The 22,500-nt window shown below is 41.2% G+C and overlaps 1 protein-coding gene across 2 annotated transcripts in view; it reads right to left on the reverse strand.

Moving 5' to 3' along the window:
• LOC137999532 (uncharacterized) overlaps window positions 1-22,500 on the reverse strand; it is a 36,233-nt gene that overhangs the window by 1,645 nt on the left and 12,088 nt on the right. For both annotated transcript variants that reach the window (XM_068845316.1, XM_068845317.1), the window contains exons 9-27: window positions 20,912-21,008; window positions 20,434-20,515; window positions 19,989-20,203; window positions 18,722-18,904; window positions 16,277-16,330; window positions 15,182-15,328; window positions 14,859-14,983; window positions 13,176-13,266; window positions 11,476-11,666; window positions 11,058-11,347; window positions 10,893-10,954; window positions 10,604-10,696; window positions 10,352-10,510; window positions 8,911-8,979; window positions 8,099-8,167; window positions 6,456-6,507; window positions 4,997-5,141; window positions 1,439-1,573; window positions 1-377 (exon numbers count right to left, since the gene is read on the reverse strand). The exon at window positions 1-377 is cut by the window's left edge. In XM_068845316.1, coding sequence (XP_068701417.1) covers window positions 1-377; window positions 1,439-1,573; window positions 4,997-5,141; window positions 6,456-6,507; window positions 8,099-8,167; window positions 8,911-8,979; window positions 10,352-10,510; window positions 10,604-10,696; window positions 10,893-10,954; window positions 11,058-11,347; window positions 11,476-11,666; window positions 13,176-13,266; window positions 14,859-14,983; window positions 15,182-15,328; window positions 16,277-16,330; window positions 18,722-18,904; window positions 19,989-20,203; window positions 20,434-20,515; window positions 20,912-21,008 — 2,636 coding nt within the window. The remainder of the gene's footprint in view (window positions 378-1,438; window positions 1,574-4,996; window positions 5,142-6,455; window positions 6,508-8,098; window positions 8,168-8,910; window positions 8,980-10,351; window positions 10,511-10,603; window positions 10,697-10,892; window positions 10,955-11,057; window positions 11,348-11,475; window positions 11,667-13,175; window positions 13,267-14,858; window positions 14,984-15,181; window positions 15,329-16,276; window positions 16,331-18,721; window positions 18,905-19,988; window positions 20,204-20,433; window positions 20,516-20,911; window positions 21,009-22,500) is intronic.

The raw sequence follows: 22,500 nt of genomic DNA on the forward strand, positions 1-22,500 counted from the left end.
AGATTTTGAGTTTGGGGTTGAGGGTCTCTTGGGATACTGAGCCAACACAGTCTTGCGCGACGAAGAATTAACAGTCGACTTTTTCTTGCCATCTTGTTTCGTCTCCGTTGGTTTAGCCGATTCTGGTTGAAGCAGGCTCTTAATGTCATCGCTTTCCTTTCCCGCGCCGGCAACCACTTCGAAACACTTGAGAAGATTCGTTTGTTCCAAGTCCTTTTTGGAAAGCAGTTGCATTATATCACGCCCATCATCCAGTGGATTTAGCCACGTAGATTTTCGAACATCGGCCAGATTCATCTTTGTTCCTTTTGGAACGTAAATTTGAAATAACACTTCCACTGCTTCAGCTTTGGTAAGACTGCGGCCCTTGGCAGACACTGAAGGACGGAGAAAGAAAATAATCTGTTTCAGAATTTGAACATCACACTAAAACGAAATGTCCTTAAATAATCTCGAAGCACACTAAGCTGAGGGGACTGGTTGACGGGGTGTGGGTAGATCCAATTTTGACGTAACCCTTTACCAAACCAGGTACCAGACTCTCCTTAATCACATGTGAAATTCTACTTGTCGATAAACAAATTATTTATAAGTTTCGCAAATCCCATTTCACCAGTCCACAGGCTATTGGATCCACCTGTCCAGCAAAGAGGACAACAGCAACGATAACGTAACAACAATATTCTGACCATCTTCAGCCAGAGTCTGTTTGATACACTGTCCGTCGAGGGATAGGCTCTAGAGAAGGCTCTCCATGATAATTATCGGTGGTTTGCAACCACAATGAGGCAATGTACAATAGCTAGTGGACGAACAAAAGGAGCTAATGAGAGATCTTTATAGTTTTCGTCCACCAACATGACGTCGATGACGTAACGTGAAAACCACCCATTGCGGAAACTTTGTTCCAATTACTCTTAAACTGGGCGCGGTCAGAAGCTAAGGGACTGGGTTCTTCTCGCACAACAATCTTGTTAGCAACCAATAGCACCTGTGTATACCGGCTGTTGGAGTCTACTGAACGTAAAGGGAACCTCCATTTCAACAAGAAAATAACTTTAAATCACAGGAAATAACTGGTACAGTCAAGTCAATCTAAAACAATTTCAGAGAAAGAGTTTGTATCCGAAAGAAATATGTTTTAGAATCGCCTTCAATTTTCGCGGACGCCGCCAACTTGAATAATTGTGACGTGTACGGTTGCCCTACTGTTATTAGACATAACTATTCAAGATGGCGGCGCCCGCGAAATTTGAAAGTGAAAATAAACGATTTTAAAATTCAATTTTGCTGATATAAACACTTTTTTAAACGCTAATTTCGAACAAATTTGTTTGTAAACATAATTTCCTTCGGTTTAAACTTATTCTGTAGTAAGAGTGGAGGTTCCCTTTGAGAAGTAATTTATGTTTAAATTAATACTGCCGGCATCACTTACTGTTTGTTACGATCTTTATGGCATCATCGATTTCTCTCTGTGAAGGCACGTGTCCAACATACTCAAAAAACTTCTTAATGTCTTTATACTTCAAAACACCATTGGTGGCAAACTTGTCAAACGCTACTTCATATTCTGAAAATAAAGAAGATGTTTCATCAACTTACTTTTGCTATTTGTTATTTAGTGTTTATTTTTTTTGTGTTGTTTGACCGAAAAGAGAGTAAAGAAAGACCACTACAGTTCATTTTGGGGGTTATTTGCGTTAAAAAAAAGGGATATCCAGTTCACTGAAGTATGATGCTGTCCAAAGAGTAAATAACTTGAATTGTTTTTATGCAAACCAAAACGTATTACATTATGGGATGGGGAAATAGCGAATGGACCAAATCGGTTGTAATCAGAATGGATACTCCAAAATAAGGTGAGACACGTTTTGTGTATATAAAGTACCCAACGATCTTACGTTTAAATATGGTGTCACCAGAACAATTTATGAAATCTAACCATTTCGAGTCGGCGCTTACACCTAATCACTAGAGATCAGTGCATAACCCAGCAGTCAGTGCCTGCCTAAACACAGTGTTGTTTATCTGGCAATAGGACAATTACATGACTTTTGGAGGGAATATCGTTTATTTGGGCCCTCGTAGCATCATTTGCACCATCGTACCGCTCGGGTGCAAATTAGCGACCTTGAGATTGGAGTACGAGAACGAGTACTGGGCACGCGCATTACAATTAAAGAACGAAAATTCTCGAAATGTTCGTGCTCAGAACTGGGAACTCGTAACATTCTCGTCCCCAGAGCCCTCCGTTTCTTTATGTCACGTGTTAGGAGCCTACCACATGGCATAAAGAAACGGAAAGCTCTGGGGCCGAGAATGTCCTCGTACTCCAATCTGAAGGTCGCGAATGATACTACGAGTGACATAAACTATATCCCTGACAAAAGTTATATGATAATCATTATTATCAATACACAAGGCCAAATCGTACAAATTCATTGTATAAGAAAAAAATGTTAACACAGAAACCAAATGAAAACACAACGAAAACCAAGTAAACTCAACTAAGTTCTCCGCATCTTTCCAAACAACGTCCGTGTTTTGCCTTTCCATGGAGCATCGATTCAATTTTTGCACGTCTTCTGACTGATTAGATGATGTGTGTTTTGCATGGTTCTCGCACTGTTTTCTTTCGCAAATAGTTTGGCCTTCGCTTCAAACATTTTGTTGGCAGACTTGAATTCGCTGTCTTGCAAAATGTTTACGCTTCGGCTGAGTGGAGCACAGGTTAGATGGCGACAAGAGCCATAATGGCTCTTGATGGCGATGAATGGCTGTTCTAATTCCAGTCAATCCACTTGGAGTTAATGCATGGCCTTTCCCTGTTTTCACTTCAACGAAGAACGTTCGCAGAATTTCACTCAAGTCCATTGGACTTACTGTTTTGAGATCTACTGTAATTTTTCTTCCTTTCGCCATTTCTCGAACTTTTTCACTCCTTACTCAGTTGCTCTCTTGGTGTTTTCGCTTAAGCTTTTCTGGTCAATTTCATCCAGTTGCTCATTGTATAAATCCGAGTTTTGACTGGAAAAAAGCTGACATTTGGGACTTCTTCCATTCTAAACAAAAAATTTCCAAGCGTCAAACGTTCACTACAGACAGGGTGCTTTCCTTTTGTACTTAAATCCAATTGATCCGGTGGTAGATCAAATGGAACAGACTTTTCCATAGAACATTTTACGGGAAAAAAGGAATACCTTCAAAGGTATTCCTCTTTTCTCGGATTTCCCGGAATGATCGGAAAATCCTGTATCATTTGCTTTGTCCCACTAGTACCATGCTCCTTGAAAAACGAAAATACATGGCGGACGCCTTTATAGCTCGTAGCTGCACAACTGCAGGTGAGAATTACTCCTTATGAAGTAATGATTGAAAATCCGGCAGGCATGTTTGTCATTCTAAATGATTAGTATCCAGTCTCTTGTGTCCAAAGGAACACACTCATCCCGTTCCATATTCCGAATGAGAAAATTTGTCCTGTTCCTTTAAGCAGAAAATTCTCCCCGGTTTTTCCATACAAAAGGAAAGCACCCAAGAACTCACCCACAACAATTCGCGCCAACCCTGGCTTTGAAATGGTATCCTCAAAATCTCATTGGCCGAGCGAAGTTGTTTGACATCTCTGCAGCCCATCAGAATCAGGGCGGCAAATGCATTGTCCGCCCGGGCATTTCTTCTTGGCACTTACCGTTTGGCCCGCAAAAAGGGGCGTTTTGCAGAGGGCAGTTTGTAATTTGGCCTTGTGTTAATAAAGCGGGTTAACACTGAGGTTGTCATGTATTTCCACGTATCTTTTCCATGTAACGTGACCGAATCTTACATCGGTATATGTGTCACGAAGTGTCTCACCTTATTTTGGAGTATCCATTCTTGTGGGATAACTCATTGTTGTACCCAATTCAAATCTCCTGGAGTTAAGATTCTTTGTGTCTTGTATTTGCATTATAATGTAGCATTCACATTAAAAGATAGGGAAATACGTGGAAGAAAACGTTGTATTCCCAAAGGGTTTGAATGGGGTACAACATGAGTTAGCAGATTTGGTCTATCGACTCGCCACTCGACCTCTTTCGTATTGAAATCAAGGCTCATTGGGGGAAATGGTATGAAGAACATTTGTAGATGAAGAAATTCCCCACATGTGCTAGAGAATAACTGTTCTTGTGCTGCAAAAGGCAATCCGCAAACCAAAGCAAAGCCGTGCTTTGATAATTTATGTATTCCAACTCCCACCTCAGCGTGATCTTTTGCAGCCCTGATCCTAAGGACTAGTTTACACTTTTTCAATCCAGCTTACGCTTTTTCAGGCCTGATCCTAAGGACTGGTTTAAAGTGTGTAGCGTCTTTATCACAAGTACCTTTAGTCCTAACAAGACACTATTTAACAACAAGTCGATGTGTCGGCGTGTGCTACTTGTGCGCATGCTCGCCTCGTCGGTGTAACTCAAACAACACCATATACGCGCATTCACAATTGAATTCTCCCTTTCTCCAAATACCACGCAGGTACTGTTTACAAGCCCTAATCAGGAGCCCATGACAAGGAGTGCACAATTCATTGTATTTGTGGAACGGCATTTTTCAGAACGAGGTATTTTTAGTTTAATTTTCCCGCGAAACCAGACCTTTCCATTTAATCACAAGTCTCGCATAAGGAATTATTAACCATAGGATTGAGAATGGTCACTCGTGCAAGACAAATCTTATTTAACAACTCGTCTAAAAATAGCTTGATCTGTGAAAATGCCGTTACATACACCAAGTATTGGTGTTGTAGGCCCCTGGTTATGGGTTCCCGCCCTAATTTTATCGGATCGATCCAAAACACAGCTCTAATATGTTAAGAGTAAGGGCCCATTGTTTCCATTGAAATTCAGTCGTTTGTTTTGTGAGTCATGTAACAGCTGTATCCCGATTCCCAACACCCGGCACCGAGGCTACGAATATCACAGCTTTGTGTTACACGCTGAACTCAGCGCAGTATACTCACTGTTGAGACGTTCCACATATTCCATCAACTCGTTAAATTCCAGGGCCGTCGTCGGTTCTTTAATTCCATATCGTTCTTGTATTCGGTACAATAAATCCTGGTAACCCTTGATAAATTTGTTAAAGGAGAGCGTACGCTTCAAGGCCTATAGAGACAAGAACGAGAAAACCAAACCCATAAAAAAAGATCTCAAATGTGTTTCAAGAAATAGGTGGGGGGAGATCAAGTATGCTCATGAACGGGATACCAGAGGAAGAAAGTCTTTAAACATTTTCCAAAGGAGACGGTCGGCATACGCACAGAATCAAACAGAAGGAAGTCTACATCTTCACGAAATAGAACTGGTGCTATTGTGGCAGGTCACGATTTTCTCTCCTCTCATTTTGCCACTCCATCACAGTATAAGTGCTTAAAATGATTAGAGAATATGTCAAATGACATATCATACAGTGATTTGAAGTTACGCCCGGCGCACAATAGAGCTATCAGCTAAACAAAGTGTCACTCCTGACTGTTGGCGTAAGCAAGTTCCCCCAGTGTGCGGCGTCATTTTGTTCGCGCGTGCCATCGACTCCAAATATTCAACATGTTGAATAATTTTGCGCTCGAGTGAACATTTCCTCCAACGGTGCGCGCGTGCAAAGCTATCAGCTTATACGCATGCGTGTTACAAATATTTTCAAATCAAAATGGCGACATCAACACTGCTACTTGCCATTTTGATTTGAAAATATTAGTAATACGTATGCGTATTTGCCTCATATTGTAAGCTCATTGCTCTAGAGTGCGGCGGGCTTTAGAATGATCATCGTTCGAATGATAAAATTTAATTGTTAAAAAAAACTTTCCTGTTACAAGAATATCAATTACTAAGTGAAATGCAAATAGAATTGTCTTTATTGTTCATTGCAGTTGAGTAAACAATTTGCGCGCTTTCAACTAAGGGTTTAAAAAACCCATGCTTGAAGGGGCATCGAACCGATGACCGTTCAATAGACCAATAGACCATATTCCTATTCCCGGTATTGGACTGGAACTAGCTTGCAATGGAGGCTAATGCGGGGGAATATATTAAAAAGCATTTGCATTTGAAAAGGTTCCCCCGCATTAGCCTCCATTGCAAGCTAGTTCCAGTCCAATACCGAGAATACGAATATGGTGCGGCTATTCGGCTAACTCATTGTTGTACCCAATTCAAATCTCTAGGAGTTAAAATGCTTTGTGTTTTGCATTTGCATGATAATGTAGCATTCACATTTAAATGATATGGTAATACTTGGAACAAAACGTTTCATTTCCAAAAGATTTGAATTGGGTACAACACTGAGTTAGCCGAATTGGTCTATTGCATTGCACATCTCTCTATAAGTCCCGCTCATCTCTGGCGTTTCTTTACATTTCTTTCCAACGATTTTGATGCTCCTGGTAAATAAACAACTTAACTGATGAATGCTGTTACCTTCTCCTTCGATTTCCATAACATTCGACGAACAAACCAGCCTCTAAAATATCTAAGGAGACGAAAAACGAATCATGACAATGAAATGCTCTGTGAAGTTGGGGGGGGGGGGAGGGGGAGTTGAGGGGGGAGGGGAAGGGGAAGTTTGTTTCAGGGCCTTTACTAGTATAATTCATCCAGAACACGGAAGGAACGCGCACCGGTGGCTTGGTTGGTTGACCATCGGAATTCCATACGGTGTGCGCGGGGTGGAACCACGGCCGGAGAAATTGCAACCTCGTTCTCAGGGTCTCTCTTCTCTGCGTCCATAGCCTCTTTTTCTCAACGACAATGGAGGCAGAGAAGAGAGACCCTGGCACCGAGGAGAAATTGCTGCCTTTTCATTAAAGTGGTACTATGATCCGCTTTTTAAACTAAAAAGTAAGTGACCGAAGTTTTAAGCATTAATTTCAAAAAGGCACTTGTTTATTTTAACTGGAATTTCCCTATGTAATTGTCCGCCATTATTAACTTTAAAATCTTAAGAGAGCTGAATCCAGGAGAAATCACTCACTAGTTTAAGAATGCAATGCGTTTGTACGCGACGGAATTATTATGCAGCACGGGAGTTTCGGGCTTTCAGATTTTTAAACTCGTGTTTTGCATACATAATAAGCTGCGTTTTAAGCTATGGAGTGAATGACGTCATTTTTCCCTAGATCCAACCCTCTGAGGTCCAGTCGGTCAGTTTTGAACGTGTGTATGACAGACCGTGAAATACATCACTTTCACTGGTAAAAAGCCTTTGGATAAAAATCGAAGCTAAAAATTTTGCCGGGCAGGTGTTAAAGGGAGTGATGTTTTGATCATAGTGCCACTTTAATTTCATTAGCAAATGGTTAGACTTTCACGTTTTTTTGACAACGACCATTAACTGAAAACCCCACGTCACGGTCACGTACAGGAGGAGTGCTTTACTTGGTCTAAAACCACTCGGCTTCGCCTCGACATGCAAGTTTATTGAACGGATCCAAAAACATTCCACAAAGAGCGTATCCCTCTGGAATCCAAACAATGGTGCAAAATGTGAGAGGAAGATATTAGCAGACAAGAAAAACAAGCCGGGTCTTTTTAATATTCTTATATATAAATAATCCTAGTGAGGAGTGTTTTATCGGGTTTAAAGCTAATGCCTGTGACGTTTTATCGGTGTCGTGTTTTTGAAGCTGTAGGGTAGGGTAGGGCACGAAGTTCCCGGTAATGTGCAATCTGGCAATGTGTAATCTGTACTATTCTTTCCGTGCAGTAAAAAATGGTGGACCTGGTGGTGACGTCTCATAAAGGATTATGGTGCATGAGGACCCCTTTGGCAGAAAGAGCCACAAATCAATGTATTGGACTTTGCCAGGTGCTGGAACAAGTAGATGTAGATAAGACCCTGTCGAAAAGTTCCGGAATGAAAATAAAGAACCCTGGGAATAATATGACGAGACACGAAACGCGATTTGAAGAGGCTTGAAAATTCGAAAGGAAATCCTCCACGGTGAATGAAGCACACTCCTTGAAGCATTTACTTAATTCGTTACAACAATCGAAAGTGAAGAACACGTTTTTAATGAAAAGGGCGCGTAAACCCATTTTTTAAACAGCCTTTCTGTCGTTACCTTTGTATTGTGATAGCAGCAGCTTTCTTTTCTGCTTTCGTTGGCCCCTCTGGCGTCGGATGAAACACACTAGAAAAAATGACATAACAAAACGTGTCAATATTCGCAGGCAAAACTTCGCTCAACCTAACTTACACTTAGAATTCTGACATCATAGATTATCAATGAGCGGTTTGCACGATGTGCCGTTGGCGGTAGATTGGCAGGCGTACCGTCTTCTTGAGATGAATGCACACCTCCTTGTAATCAAGATTTTTGTGAGCTTTGTGCAGTGCAGGTGCCGACGCTTGAAATGTAATACAATGCACTATGCTTTGCGGTTAAACGAAATAGACCAATTTCGATATGTTAAAATTCAGTCCTAAACAAAAGGCATCATCTCGAGGCTCTGGAGAATAAATATAAGGATTTGTATGAGTTTATTCCCCAGAGCCTCGAGATGATGTCTTTTGTTTGGGACTGAATTTTGATAAATCGAAAGTGGGCCATTAAATTAACAACAAGTGGCCATGCATGTGGGGGCCATAACCGAGTGTTGAAGGCGTCCAGACTTTTCGTCTGCGACATCAAGTTTTATTCAGGAAACCTCTTCCAGTCTCGCACTGCTCTTGAGAAGAATGAATTCATGAACGCAAGGTCATGACTTTGTGAGTTAATATTGCCTGACGGTCTTCTCTGGGAAAGAACCTTTGTGATCCTATTTCATTCAATCCAGGAGGGATCTCGCAAACATAACAAGACGTAAACCACAGATTGGCTGCAAACCACCTCTTACACAAATTAAGAATGACAACCCCTAGCTAAGTACTCACTCGAATATATGTTGATGAGCTTGGATTTGTTTTATTTGCTGCTCTTGTTTCTCGGCATCTCTGTTTTGTCTGCGAGAGAAAAAGTTCAAGACGCCGAAATGTATGATTCCCTTTAGAAACTCTCACACCCTTCCATCAACACTTTAAATCTCGTTCGCAGCTTGAATCATAACATGGGAATAAATAACACTTTATAACAATCTATTTCTAAAAGACAGCCAATCAAAAGTTCCAATTAATTTATTCAAAATTTAGTTGTGAAAAGAGAACAAAGGATTGTGTATGATCAAGCTAATGCGCCGATCAACTCGAAACTTCAACACCCCCCCTCCTTCCCGGGCAAACCCCGGGAATTCGAACTTTTGAAGATTGGATCGTTCAGAGAGTTATATTCAAGGTTTTGCTACTCACTTATAAAGCACTAAATAACTTAGCCCCTGTGTATATCAGTAACTGACTTGTGCGGTATGAACCATCAAGGAATCTAAGGTCAACTGACAAATATCTTCTACGAATACCTCAGACTCATCTGAAAACTTATGGAGACAGGGCCTTTTGGGTTTCGGCTCCTAGGCTACGGAATGCCTTACCCATGGACAATAAGCTTAGTCCGTCGGTTTCTTTATTTAAGAACAGACTAAAGACGCATCTTTTTAGAACTACTTATTATTAATTTTTTGTGTATTATCTTTTTATGCATTTTAAGTTTTTTCTTTTGTATAGTTTTTAATTTGTGATTGTTAAGCGATATAGAGCTTTCTGTATATATCGCTATATATATAAAGTTATTATTATTATTCAAATTCCCGCCCCCTCGGGCCAAAATGGTGTTCAAATGTCCTACCCTATCGTCGGGTTTGTCTGTAATATCCCACTAAAGAACAATCGCTGTCGGCTCCTGTCGTCTTTAGTAAAGACCTTTTGAAGATGTTTTTTATAAGCCAATCACTCAACAATGTTATATCTCTTCCTTTAAACTCTTCCATCTCGTCCAAACACGTGTTTTATAGCTGTTAGCGACTTCGGCGCTCGAAAAAAAATCATTTGAAATCTGACACTTCCGGTTGAATTTTCCCCACCCCACGCAGGCAAAGGTCAAATTCCCCACTCCCCGGGCACAGAAGATAGTCAAATGCCCGGGGTTTGCCAGGAAGGGAAGGGGGGGGGGGGGGGGGGGGAGATGTTCAAGTTTCGATTTGATCGGCGCATACCATGAAGCGATGTCAATGTTCTCGCTTTTGAAGTTTCCAGTGTTGCATAACCATTCCATCTATATATATCTGAACCATGTTCTGTTGAAATAGGAGTGCTGCACCGTTTGAAGAATCGTGTCTCGCCTTTGTTTCCTCCTCTCTACCAGAGGATCTCGTTCGATGGAAGATGAAACACACAAAGCACGACGTACAGTATGAAGTAAAATTGTCATACCAATGACACTCACATAAAAAGAGCGTACTGATTTTTCTGCTTTCTGGCGTCTTCTCGCTTCTTCAAATCCTGTTTGTATTTTCGAGCCCATTCTAAGTCACGTGAGCTTGGAGTATACTCATCCAATTTCTGTTCCATTTGTCTTTTGCGGGTAAGAAATCCCCGAAAGTTGCTGCAAATAGGACGGGAGGTTAGCAACTACAGATAAAACGCATGGTCCAAAAACGCAAACCATTAAGTGTATTACACTGAAAAATACACGAACCTTTGAAGAGTAATGGCAGCCTTACGCTGCCGCTCCACATCTGCGACCCTCAATTCTTTCAAATACCTTCTCGCCATAAAGCCTCGAAAAATCCTAAAAACATAAACAAAAAAATAACCTTCTTCACACACTTCATGGAGTCATGTTGGTCATGGTGGGATAAAGGAGCTAACAGCTTCAGTGGCCAATAAATGAAAGTAAAGAAATGTATCGATTCATCATCTAGTTGAAGCCGGATAAGCCAACGGCAATGCTATACTAAAGTTTGGGTAGTTGTGTGCGAGCTTACCTTTGTATATTAACCGCTGCCCAGACTTCTCGCTGTCTCATATAGTCTTCTGTTAATAAATACTGCGGGGGAAACAACAGTGCAACAATTTATTTCTGAAATGAATTTATGATGTTAGAGACACGTGAATCGAAAAATCACGGAAAAGCAGAGAATACTTATTACGTCTTCATCCCAACAGAAGTGATTGAAGCTTCTAACTGTGAAGTTTGGAGTGTTTGAGCCGTGATCATGAGAACTGCAGACGCTCAGAGCTGATGAGGGCCTGGAGGAACGACCAGCAGTGGGGATTGGAATCACCTTACGAGGACCGGCCGACGCAGACGGACGAGCAGCCGACGAAGGGCGTGGCGAGGATGGCCGAGCCGTTGACGAGAAACCCGGTGAGGAAGGTCGAGCCAACGACGAGGGACGCGGTGAGGACGGCCGAGCCGACGACGAGGGCCGTAGAGTATCTGAGAATCAAACACACACAATTTTGTATTTGCCCCTTGGGCATTCCATAATACCTATTTGAAACAACAGAAATCAAAATGGGCGCCGTGTCTGCAAAAAGGTCTATTAAGGGTCAGCTTCACAGTACCTCTGGTTTTAGTAATTGCGCTATTATGGCTGTTGTCTATGCTGCCCGCTGATGGGGATTCGATGCCTTTCTGTTGCCAGGACGCTATAGGTTCTTTCTTTTTGTCATCTGGACCGACACGGTGTCCTTCCACCATCAACGTTTTGTCTTTTGGAATCCGTACATCGTAGAAGCGAATCTTGGCATCATCACTGAGGTAATGAAATTAAAATACTCATCCATATTCAATAGCCGTTTTGACCAATCGGATAAATTTCTCTAGACAAGTGAGCAAGTTGTTATATCCTAGTAATTCACCCAACAAACGTAACAGTCCGGGGAGGGATTTGAACGTGGCCCCAGAGAAATAGCGGGGTAAATAGATGAACAATAGGATGCAAATGAATATGAAGCATTATATAATGCCACTGGTGGAATCACGGTCTTCCGGCTGGCTCTTCTGTGCACTCTTAGAAATTTGCAACAATAACGGTCAGCAAAGGTTACATACCTCTTACTAACCGAGTTCGAGGTCCGTACTGTAAGTTACGGACCGAGTTTTTTCCCGTCGATTTATGGGCCATAAATCAACGGGAAAAAACGAGGATCCGTAACCGGCTTACAGTACGGACCGAGAAAAAAACGAGGTTAGTAAGATATTTATTATATCTCTGAGGTTAACCGGCGCGCGGGCAAGGAAACTAGTCAAAGTGAAGCGGAAGGTTCAACTGCCACAAAGAATGCCGTGCCAAAATCCCAAAAACTAAATCTTCTTGGCTGTTAAGTTTGAAATAGTTGCTTGCAAGATTCAAAAAGTTTTCAGTACAAGTTTATGCAACAGAAATGACATGAAAAACTCGCTAGATGATGTTTTGTCGAAATTTTAAATTTAGCGGGCTGTACAGCGGGCCGCACTGTAGAATACGGCCCGCTAATTTAACTAATTACAGCGCGCGTACTGTCTGAGAGATATAATAAAACATCTTATTATATGACTAGCTCCGTGAGCGGGCAAGATGAACCAAATCGCGCGCTCTGATTGGCTACCCGAGCGGGCAAGATGGAGCGATACTGCCCGCTCGGGATTTCTCGCTTGGTCCCGCAAGATCAAAGATCATTTTTTGGTGTTTTAAGTCATATAATAAATCCTTTATTGACCAAGATTGTTCGGTCAAGATGACTGGATATTGGCCTCGTTCTTTTTTTGCGTGTTTATGGACCTCGACTTCGTCTCGGTCCATAAACACGCAAAAAAAGAACTTGGCCAATATCCAGTCATCTTGACCTCACGCTTGGTCAATAACCCATACATACTATAAGCGCGACTGCGCGAATTTTTGGCTGTGGGCAGAGTTCACATTCTTGGCGCTGACCAAAAGATAAGAGATAATGGACCGACTACAGATATGGACATGGAAGATGATTTCCGGCGAAAAGTGTTCGCAATTTGTTTCACGGACCAAGGAAACTCCTAATATGGGCAGTAAACAGTTTGATTGCCCAATCATTTTACTGCATTTCACATGACGTCAAAGCGAAACTTTCCAGAAAGTTCCATGGAGAGATGACGTTGTTTGCATCCGCGTTCGCTATGCCAATGAAAATTTGCGCTCGTTTGTTTTTGTTCGATAAGCCAATAAAATGTTTTGCATTTTTGTTTACGTTCTGTTTTTGCGTTTATTCTTCAAGGTCATATGAAAGTCGCTCTAACTGTTCCTGACCTGGATCCAGTTTGACCTTTAGATGTCTCTCGGTAAAGACCATGCTCTCCTTGTAAATACCAGTTGACTGTTGATGGATTCTCGCACTCTCCTGTGAATATTAATTCATTAAGAGACCAATTGACTTTTAACCATGCGAGGTTCAGTTAAATTTGAGGCGTCCACAGATAAACTACGTAAGAGTAGGATTCTACTCAGCGCAATCGCCTGCTAATTGGGCAGCTTCGTTCCACTTCCCATCAAGCTCTTGGAATACATGGGAACCAGAATGACAAAGACGTGCCACCCATTTTCATACTTTCTTCATGCGTCTGTCGATGTATTGCGCAAACTACTCGTTAATTAAGTGAATTCAAGTCCTCTAACAAAAGTGATTTCTACATGTACCTCGCATCCCATACTTATGGCTGTTTCTTCTCAGTTATTTTCAACCAAGTCTCTCCCTCATTTGAAGGATTATTCTTAATTGTCAATTTCTTCCAAGTGAAGTATTATCGTTCATTTTGGACACTGAAAGCTTGATAGGGATCATGGGAAATGAACATATTTCTTTTAAAAGCCGAACGCCATTCTCTGGACTCGCAGGACTCGAACCTGGGAACGTGTGATTAATAACCCCTTCACTTAACTACCAGACTACCACATCACTATGTGCGAGGATGTCACTTTTTATTAACGTCAATAATTGTTTCTTCCAAAAGTGCCGCTGTAAACGTGTATTAACACTCGCTAAGAAGCAAGCTTACACAGTGAAAAATGTCGGTTACCCAACTTCAAGATAAAGCTGACCATTTTAAAATCAAGCTTCAGACTTAACAGCGATGATTTTATATATATACTAATCAGTTTTGGTAAATAATCGGCACATTTTCTTTTAGTGGTTAAGTGAATAAAAACAGTTCCTTCAAAGTGGGTGCTCCGGGTTCAAATCCTGTCCAGGGGCTGCTTTTACTTTTTTGCTTTTTATTTGCTACCACAAGTCCTGGGACAGAGTAATCTAAATGGAGGATTATACTTCATTTAGAGCAAACTGACAATGAAGGATAACCCTTCTTTTGAGAAAGAGATCGTGTTGTTATTTTAACACCCTGAGGGTTGGTCCGGCCTGGGTTCGAACCCGAGACCCCACGGATGACCCACTGTGCACCGGTGGAATGAATAGGCCATTTCCGAGTTCATGTTTGCCTTCTCTTCAAAGCGAGTCTTAAGTGCAAAGTTCTGTTGATGATGATAGGCCTTTTTCGACATATTAAAATTCAGCTTGAAAGAGGCTTAGAGGACAAAGACAAAGGAAGGTGGATGATATGCAAATATTTTTCACATTCATTCCAACGTGTTTCTATTGTCTTTGCCCTCATTGCCTCACTATCAAGCTGAATAACTGATATTTCGAAAATGGCCTATTAGTTGTACTTTACATATGAATGAAAACTAATTTTCATAAGAAAAACTTCGCACTTAGACTCGCTTTGAAGAGGAGGCTTTGAAGAGGAGGCTTTCACACAATCCATCGAGCGAGACGCGATAAAGCAGAGGCGCGAGGAATCGCCACGCGATATGTGGGAACGACAAGCTCGCACAGCGGCAATTGTTCCCTCTCTTCTTTTTTTGTTTTCGCCTCGCGTTTGATGGACTGAAAAAGAGAAATGTTGCTTGTTGTCAACCTTTACAGAAGAAGCTCACCCAGTCTAGGTCCAACAGGCTGGCAGATTGGCATGTATTCCAGATTGTAGCTATAGTCAGCAGTGGCGTTCACATGAGTTGGTCCGTAAATCAGCCTGCCGGTCTGTGGTAGTGCTACGCGGTCACTGTAAGGATCCAATACGTGAGAATTAACGCAAATGTTTGGAATTAAATACGCTGTTACCAACCCGCTACAGAAAAACGGAGCATCTGTCACTAGTCACAACACTAAAATCCGAGAAACAATATTTACACACCATAGTAATAACAGTAACTGTTCTTTTAAGTGATATTGAATATTGACCGTATGGACAAGTTCTCACATGTTTCTTCTATCCGCTTCACCCAGATGTTTGACCAGCACAAGAGATGCCAGGGTCCTTTTGTCCAAAGACCGAGTGCCGGTTGGCATTGTGACCTGAGACTGGATCGTGGTTTGCTTTCCTCCACCACGTGGAGACGTCGGGGACCTGAGAAAAGTACGACAGTCCGCCATAAGCGAGAGTTTAGAAGACTCATATTTTAGTATGAAAATGACAGAAGAGTAAAATGGGCACATGTGTTCGTACCTCAAAACAATGTTTAAATTTAAACATAAAAACTCGTAGCTATGTATGAATATTGATATATCGAACGTGGCCCAAAACATTTCAAAATGGCGAACTTTCGTGCGGGGAAGCTCGCTAGAAAAAAGAATAGCAGTTTTCAGAGCACGGCAGTAAAGAGCAAAACGGGAAACTATGTAGACTCTCGCAAAACAAAAAGTCGAGTGATAGCCTTGATGATGCTAAAGTGTCATTTTAGTCCGAGAGTGAAATCGGGGAGACGTGTTGTCGAGGGGTCGAGCTTGGTTTGCTTTCTGTTTTCTCCTAAACGAGGTTGGTGACCTATCTTTTTTTGGCATAATTTTATTCTCTTACTCCTCCTCTTTGCGCTGTAAAAAAAAATTAAAAAATTAACGTCAGAAAAAAAAGTTACAGGGAAAAAAGTATTCATAGCCGTCATTCGTGGACACAAAATTGTCTCCTCGAGATCACGCACCCGAGGAATCTTTGTAGTCAGTGCCTTTTGAAGACGTGTGCCTGTGTCATAAAACAAACATTAAATTGTTCCTTTTGAACAATACAATACACCTGTTTTGTTTTCAAGAACTACGTCAAAGCTGTGCTTCCTGTTCCTGCAAAACGTAGCGTGAACCGATGGAACAAACTTGTCTTTGATAGATGAAGTCGCAATGATTAAATGAGTAACTTGAGCAAGTTATATATCTCGCAAACGAGCTTGGTGACCTATCTTTTTAACTGCACATTTCGAGTCACCATAATGTAGGGAAAATTCGAGAAAAGGTTAAAGAAAATCTTACGACAACTTCTATTACTAAGGCAAAAATAAGCCGTAAAGGGAACTGTGGTACTCACTGTTTTTTAAGTCTCTTGAGGTATGTTCTGTGACCAAACCCGTCGTCAGTCCACCTGTTTAGAAAAGAAAACGATAACTTTTCGAATCGCCATACTACAACAAAATCGACGGGAGACATCCTCCCAGCTTACGATTGGCAAAAGCTCAGCCACAATTAAAAAAGTGTCCAAAAGTCCAGTGTTAAAATAAAAATACAACATGAATTACTTAGTCAATTTACCTTGACTCCAAAACGCCGCCCACAGATTAACGCCCAGGTATAAGCAATTAAGTGCCGTCCAGAAGGAACAGACGGGCATTTACTCAATGCGGCCCTTAACCGAAATATTTTCTACTTAACAACTGTAATAGTGACCTAAGAAAACCAATTTATCTAAACTTTGAATTCCTTTAATTACCAATGAATGAAAATTTTGAATTATCAGGAGACACTGTCGTCGATTAAGTGCTTGGTAGCAGCAAAAGCGGAGAGCCTACAGCACGACAGATATACGCGGCGTTGAAAATCTACTGAGATGCTTTACGCGGCTTTGTTTATGTTTTCATTCAGTGTGAAGCAACGAGTGGGAAAGAAATAAGCGACAAAAAGCTACAAAGAAATACTAGAAAAGCTGGCCAGTCGAATAAAAGATATATTTGCAATGAATAAAGCGCCACTGCCGCTCTTGAACTTATAACATGTTATCGGGTCAGTTTCGGATTGACTTTGTCACCTCACGCGGCTCACGTCGCAATAAATTTCTACAAAACAAATTTCAATAAAGTACATTCAATACTGATCACCATTGTTGATAAAAGTACTCGTTTGTCTTGTCTTTGAAAATAACAAAACATAATATATACTATTCATTGAATATACTCTTCCCGGCAAATTTGTTCACTAAGGCTCTGCTGCAAACGTTGCCATTAACACTCACACAACAAATTGGGTACCGTTCAATTCGGGAATATTTTCCGGAATGCTTTCAACTGCCAACCAAACCAAGGCATCTCATCCAATTGTTATATGAAACAGTAATTGGAATTCCAAACAAATCTCAAAATAAAATAAGTAAATATCCAACTATTAATTTATAAAGAGATTACAAATGTCACTCGGCTTACCACGAAAGGACATCAGCAAACTTAGTTTTATTTAAAAGTTTGTGGTATCTCAATGAATCGATTTGGGCTCTCAGTGATCTCGAACTCAAATTTCTGTAAATATACCGTCTTTAGCGGCTCACTTCGTGGCCTTTTCTTGAATTGATTGTCGGTGGTGGGGCGGGACAGGGAGGGGGGGGGGGGGGGGAGGTCAAAACCTTCCACTTGCCGTACCTTTATGTCCCGGCTCCCACCCTTTCAGTCCTGCTCCCGTCCCCTATAAATTAGGGGACTCAAAACACATCTTGGTCATTCAGCTACCTAATTCTTAAGTGACGACGGTCTTAATTGTTCCAACTTGCAGTTCTGAATTGTCTCGTGTTCTGATACTGATACACGTTTCCTGGGGCGGATCCAGGTTTTTACAAAAACCCCCGGGAAATTTTGGAATTTTTAGTCCTCGGAAACGTGTTTTCAGCAATCAGTCTGGAGTTTGTTGGGATCATAAAGTCATTAAAATAATGGAAGTGGGATATGACGAACTTGCAACGAAATGTCAACACGTAGTGAAATATTTAGTCCGTTCTGATTCACGGTCATAAGGAGCAAGCTCCCAAGAAGGTGTTCCTTGCACGGCCTAGGACCTTTTACTACCGCACCGAAAAAATACTAAGACCTATTAAAATGATCGTCGACGACATTTTAATAATCAAGTCGCGTCGCTTCGCTCGTCTTGCAGCAGTTACGCGACAGCCGCTTGACATTTCAAGACCTATGACACAACCATCGTGAAAGGGTTTACAACTTCACCGGAAGTAAGCCTGTTGTTCAGCCCAAGCGCGAATTTTTGTTTGCTTGATTGCTAATGCAAGTCAGATATCATTTCGGCTCTTGTTTTTTTAAGTATTCTAACGCACTAATAGAGTAGCGTTTCGCATTTCTCTCCCGCTTCCCACCCTCTTAGAACTCCTGCATCCCGCCCTTTTCTCTCCCGACTCCCGTACCCCTTCCGCCCCTATTCTCCCGGGCTCCCGCCCCCCTGTCCCCCTCCACTCGGACCAACTGCTCAGTCCTCCAACCGACGTTGAAACTCTCGCGAGTTGCACTTAACGACAAAATATGTCGTCCCCAATAAACTATGATAATGTAGCTGTAGTAAGAAGCACTGAGTAAGAAAAAATCCCGATGGATGTCTACGATAACGAATGATTTAAAAGAAAAACGCACCGACGGAGAAATGGAGGTTTCATATCATACGAAACCTCCGTGTCTGCGCGCGGTGCATCTCGGTAGACAGAGAGTCGTTAATTCAATGAATACTGTAATTTCCTACTTCAGCATCACACGTCAGATTGACTCACTGATATCTGATGGTATCGGGTGTAACTGGTCCTGATATCTTGTAGCTCTTCGTTACAGCAGGCTCTTGCGACTTCTCTTGTGGAAAGTGTACGGTGTAATCCCTAGGGTTTCTCTCAGGGGTAAGCTTCGGTTCCCTAACTTTAAGTTCCATTGATTTGCTTTCAGAATTCTCCGCGGCCGGTCTGTCAAAAGTTAAGGACAAATCAAACTTAGGTTAAAGAGCGTCCAAGAGGAAATGGTCAGAACAGCAAAAACAAGATAAAAGTCAATTCAAATGCTTGACGTAAAGGTGTGGCCAAATCATGAAAGGTGAATGAATTTCGAGGCGGCTGAACAATTTCATAATACACTCCTGTTGTTGTCGAAAAATTAATTATTCTATAAAATAAACAATGACAAAAAATGGCACGTAGCACGACACTAGAACCTTATACCGAGATACGCAACCTCTTCCCGAGAAGAAACCTTCTAAAATTGGAAGACAAAGTGATCTCTAGCAATAGAGAATTTCCAAGAGGCCCGTTAAAGTAGCCCCTAACTACAAAGACTTACTAAAACGAAATTATTTCGAGCTATAGAGTTACAAGAAGTCAAACAAGCAAAGAAGGAACAGTTCAATAATTCCTAGGTACCTCGACGATGTTTCGGGAGTATAGAGATCCCATAAATGACAAACACGTGACCGTTTAGTGGTTGATGAACAATAATCCGAAGCCCAGAGAAACAATTGTTGCGAAAGACCGTTCAAAGAGGACGGCAGGTTTGCCATGCCAGCTTTTGGCGGGTTATTTGTTGTTTTACAACTTGCAACAAAGCTTATGCTAACACTTTATTTTGTACAATAAACTTTACACTTCTCAGAGCAAACAAAATGCCATCCGTCGAATTCCTTAATATTCTTGATAAAATCATTGTCACGAACTAATTTAGTAAAGTCATTAATTAATGCAATCCAGGCTAAAAAATTTTCTTGTGGAATGGAAATTTTATTGGCTTTGAAGACGAAACCGTGATTTATAGATTTTGTAAAACTGAGAAAGAAGTCAAAATCACAATTACGCTTGGGAGTCGAACGCAAAAAGAAACTGTTGATTACATGAAAGCACATGTACAATTGTCACGAACTCGTGCTCTGTCTGATTGGTTGAATATTGGTCATCATCATCTCGTCACACGTAATCATAAATATACGGGGGGACGATGCCAGGGGACGGGGTATGGGGGATGGGTAAGGGAGCAAGGGGGTGGTCTACTCATAACACAAACCGGGAAGAAGAATTCTCATTAGCTGGAATTTCCTGCTCATTTAGAGACAAGTCGCCTGGAACATTCCTTGATTCAAAATTCGTCATAGGACAGTCTAATGTGCTTGATGATCCCTCACTAACAGGGAAGTGTGATTGAGCATTTGGTGGTATTGTAGATGGAACTCTTATAACGGGCTGTCTGTGTCCTGATGGAAATATTTGCTCTTTTATCACCTAGGAAAGCAAACAAGACATTACGAAAAGCTACTTGCTTCTGTTACTTGTATGAAGAATGTGAACAGGCTCTCCCGAAGAATGGCGCGCTGTCATTTGCTAAAGGAATGGGCTGAGCCAGAAAGTCAAAGCTTTCGACCCCGCGGCATCTATCGAAAGAAACTGATCGTTTATACCACACTTGAACAATACAACCAGTCAATAAATCAGTTATTTCAAAATGCACCCACCCTTTCCCGGTCGTGTTCCATTTGTGCACCGATGGGAGTTACAAGTCCAAGGACGGCGTCAACTTTGATAACCTCCTGTGGACTAAAAAAACTGATGATCTCAAAAAAGTTGCGGCTCTCTTTAACAATTAGTTCACACTTTAGCGTAAGTGTGTAGAGTTCTGGAGAATACGGAAAGTTTGAAGAGCACGAGAGAAACGTTAGAGTTCAGCAACTGCTTCACTTGTACCCACACTAAGAGCAGCTTAAAGCATAAGAAAGAAGTTTTGTTCCCAGTTAATTCCCAATTATTCGATCAACTCGTTCTGTCTAACAGAAAAGCATGGAATTTAAGCCCTACAAATTTTAGAATAAGCACAAACGTTCAGTTCGTATTGACATGGGTAGTAAATTCTGATCAAGCATTAGAAATTCCCTAAAAATCATCACGGCGAGTCAATTTATGTGCTAAGATTTCCGTTGATGGGATGAGACTTACTAATTGTACGGCGCAGTCGAATGTCTAAAGTGTTTCCCTGAACTGGCACTCGATCGCTGAAGGCTGTTGTCCGATCGGCTTCTCACGTGACCGTTAGCTGTGAAGAAGAAGCCGCGAAGTCATTATTGTTGTTGTGTTGCAGATTGCTCAAGAAGTCACTCTCGTCAAAAAGAAGAGGCCTCGAAATTCTTGGGTAAAGCAATACGAAAAAAAAAACCGAGCAAATGCAGCGAGTTTATCAGCGCAAAAACTTGCCACGTCCAGTTATCTTTCCAATGTCTAAATTCATGAAAACAACAACCATCGATAACGACCATGGTAATGATTACGATGTCTGTGTCAATGAAAGTAATAGGCTCAGTTTACATGGTGCTAAAATTATGAGGACATTCTAAAAATAACGCGTATTAAAAACTAACTTAAATACACATAAGCTGATGAAACTAAAAGAAAACACAGACAAAAGATGAGAACGATAAAATATAAAAGCTCAGACTCTTTGAAGGCAAACTTAAAAAAATAAGAAAGAGAGAAACAGGGCTCGCGGAGAGGGAGGGGCTATAGCTCCCCTATTTTTTTTACGGTGTTATTTTCGGCTTGACCAAAGATTTAGTAATTTACACTACTCGTACATATACCAAGCCCTAGCCCCCTACTTTCAAATGTACTCTGCGGCCCCTGAGAAATGATCCTCGCAGTTATCTGGACACCTTAGGCAATTGTCTCTTATAGCTATCTGAAAAAGGTGTCTATAAAGGGGTGCCTCTTCACATAAGTGAGAGGATCACTTCTCTCTTTCGCCTATAACCCGCATTTCAAACACATGTATTTCTTAAAAAAAAAAAAAAAGTTTTCAACTTGAATCTTAAAACAACGACATTTAAACAGTCTTATATCCCAAGGAAGATGTCCAGAATGAGGAAAAACGTGACCACCAAAGCTCTCATGCTTGTTGGATGTGGGAAAGGGGTGATGAGCTGTTACTGACGTGAGGAGCAGCAGTCCATCCGTTAAATGAGCATAAATTATCTCCTTGTAATCTCCTAGATTTAGTATATTTACGTTGCCACGTAATATTGCTAAAACATTACAATTTTAATGTAACTGAATGCGCTTTTTAAAAATATTATTATTATTATTATCATTGTTGTTATTATTATTATTATTATTATTATTATTATTATTATTATAATAATAATAATAATAATAATAAAAGAATGAGAAAGGTGTTCATTTTGATACCTCAAGGGCTCGGTGGCTAATGAGTGGGAATAGGTGATGAAAAAACAAGACAGCTGTGTATCTTGGTGGCTCAGTGGCAAGTTGGTGACTGATGACCCACCAAGCCAAAAACAACATACACCCTGGCTACCTGAGTGGAGTCACCCCTTCAGCGAAGATAAGTCAGGGGTACAATGGGTAAAAACAATGGTTCTGCACGCCCTGAAGTGGCGGCGATGCCGCAACGCGAAAAACCACGGCCCGTTTTAACGCAAAGAGACGTAAACGAGAAGACCTTAGTCTCATCAGCGCTGCACTAAACAATGTATTAGGGCTTTTGACAGCACGAATTGAAAAAGGCCAAATTT

This window comes from Montipora foliosa, chromosome 4, assembly GCF_036669935.1.
Source record: "Montipora foliosa isolate CH-2021 chromosome 4, ASM3666993v2, whole genome shotgun sequence".
Taxonomy (NCBI): Eukaryota; Metazoa; Cnidaria; class Anthozoa; order Scleractinia; family Acroporidae; genus Montipora; species Montipora foliosa.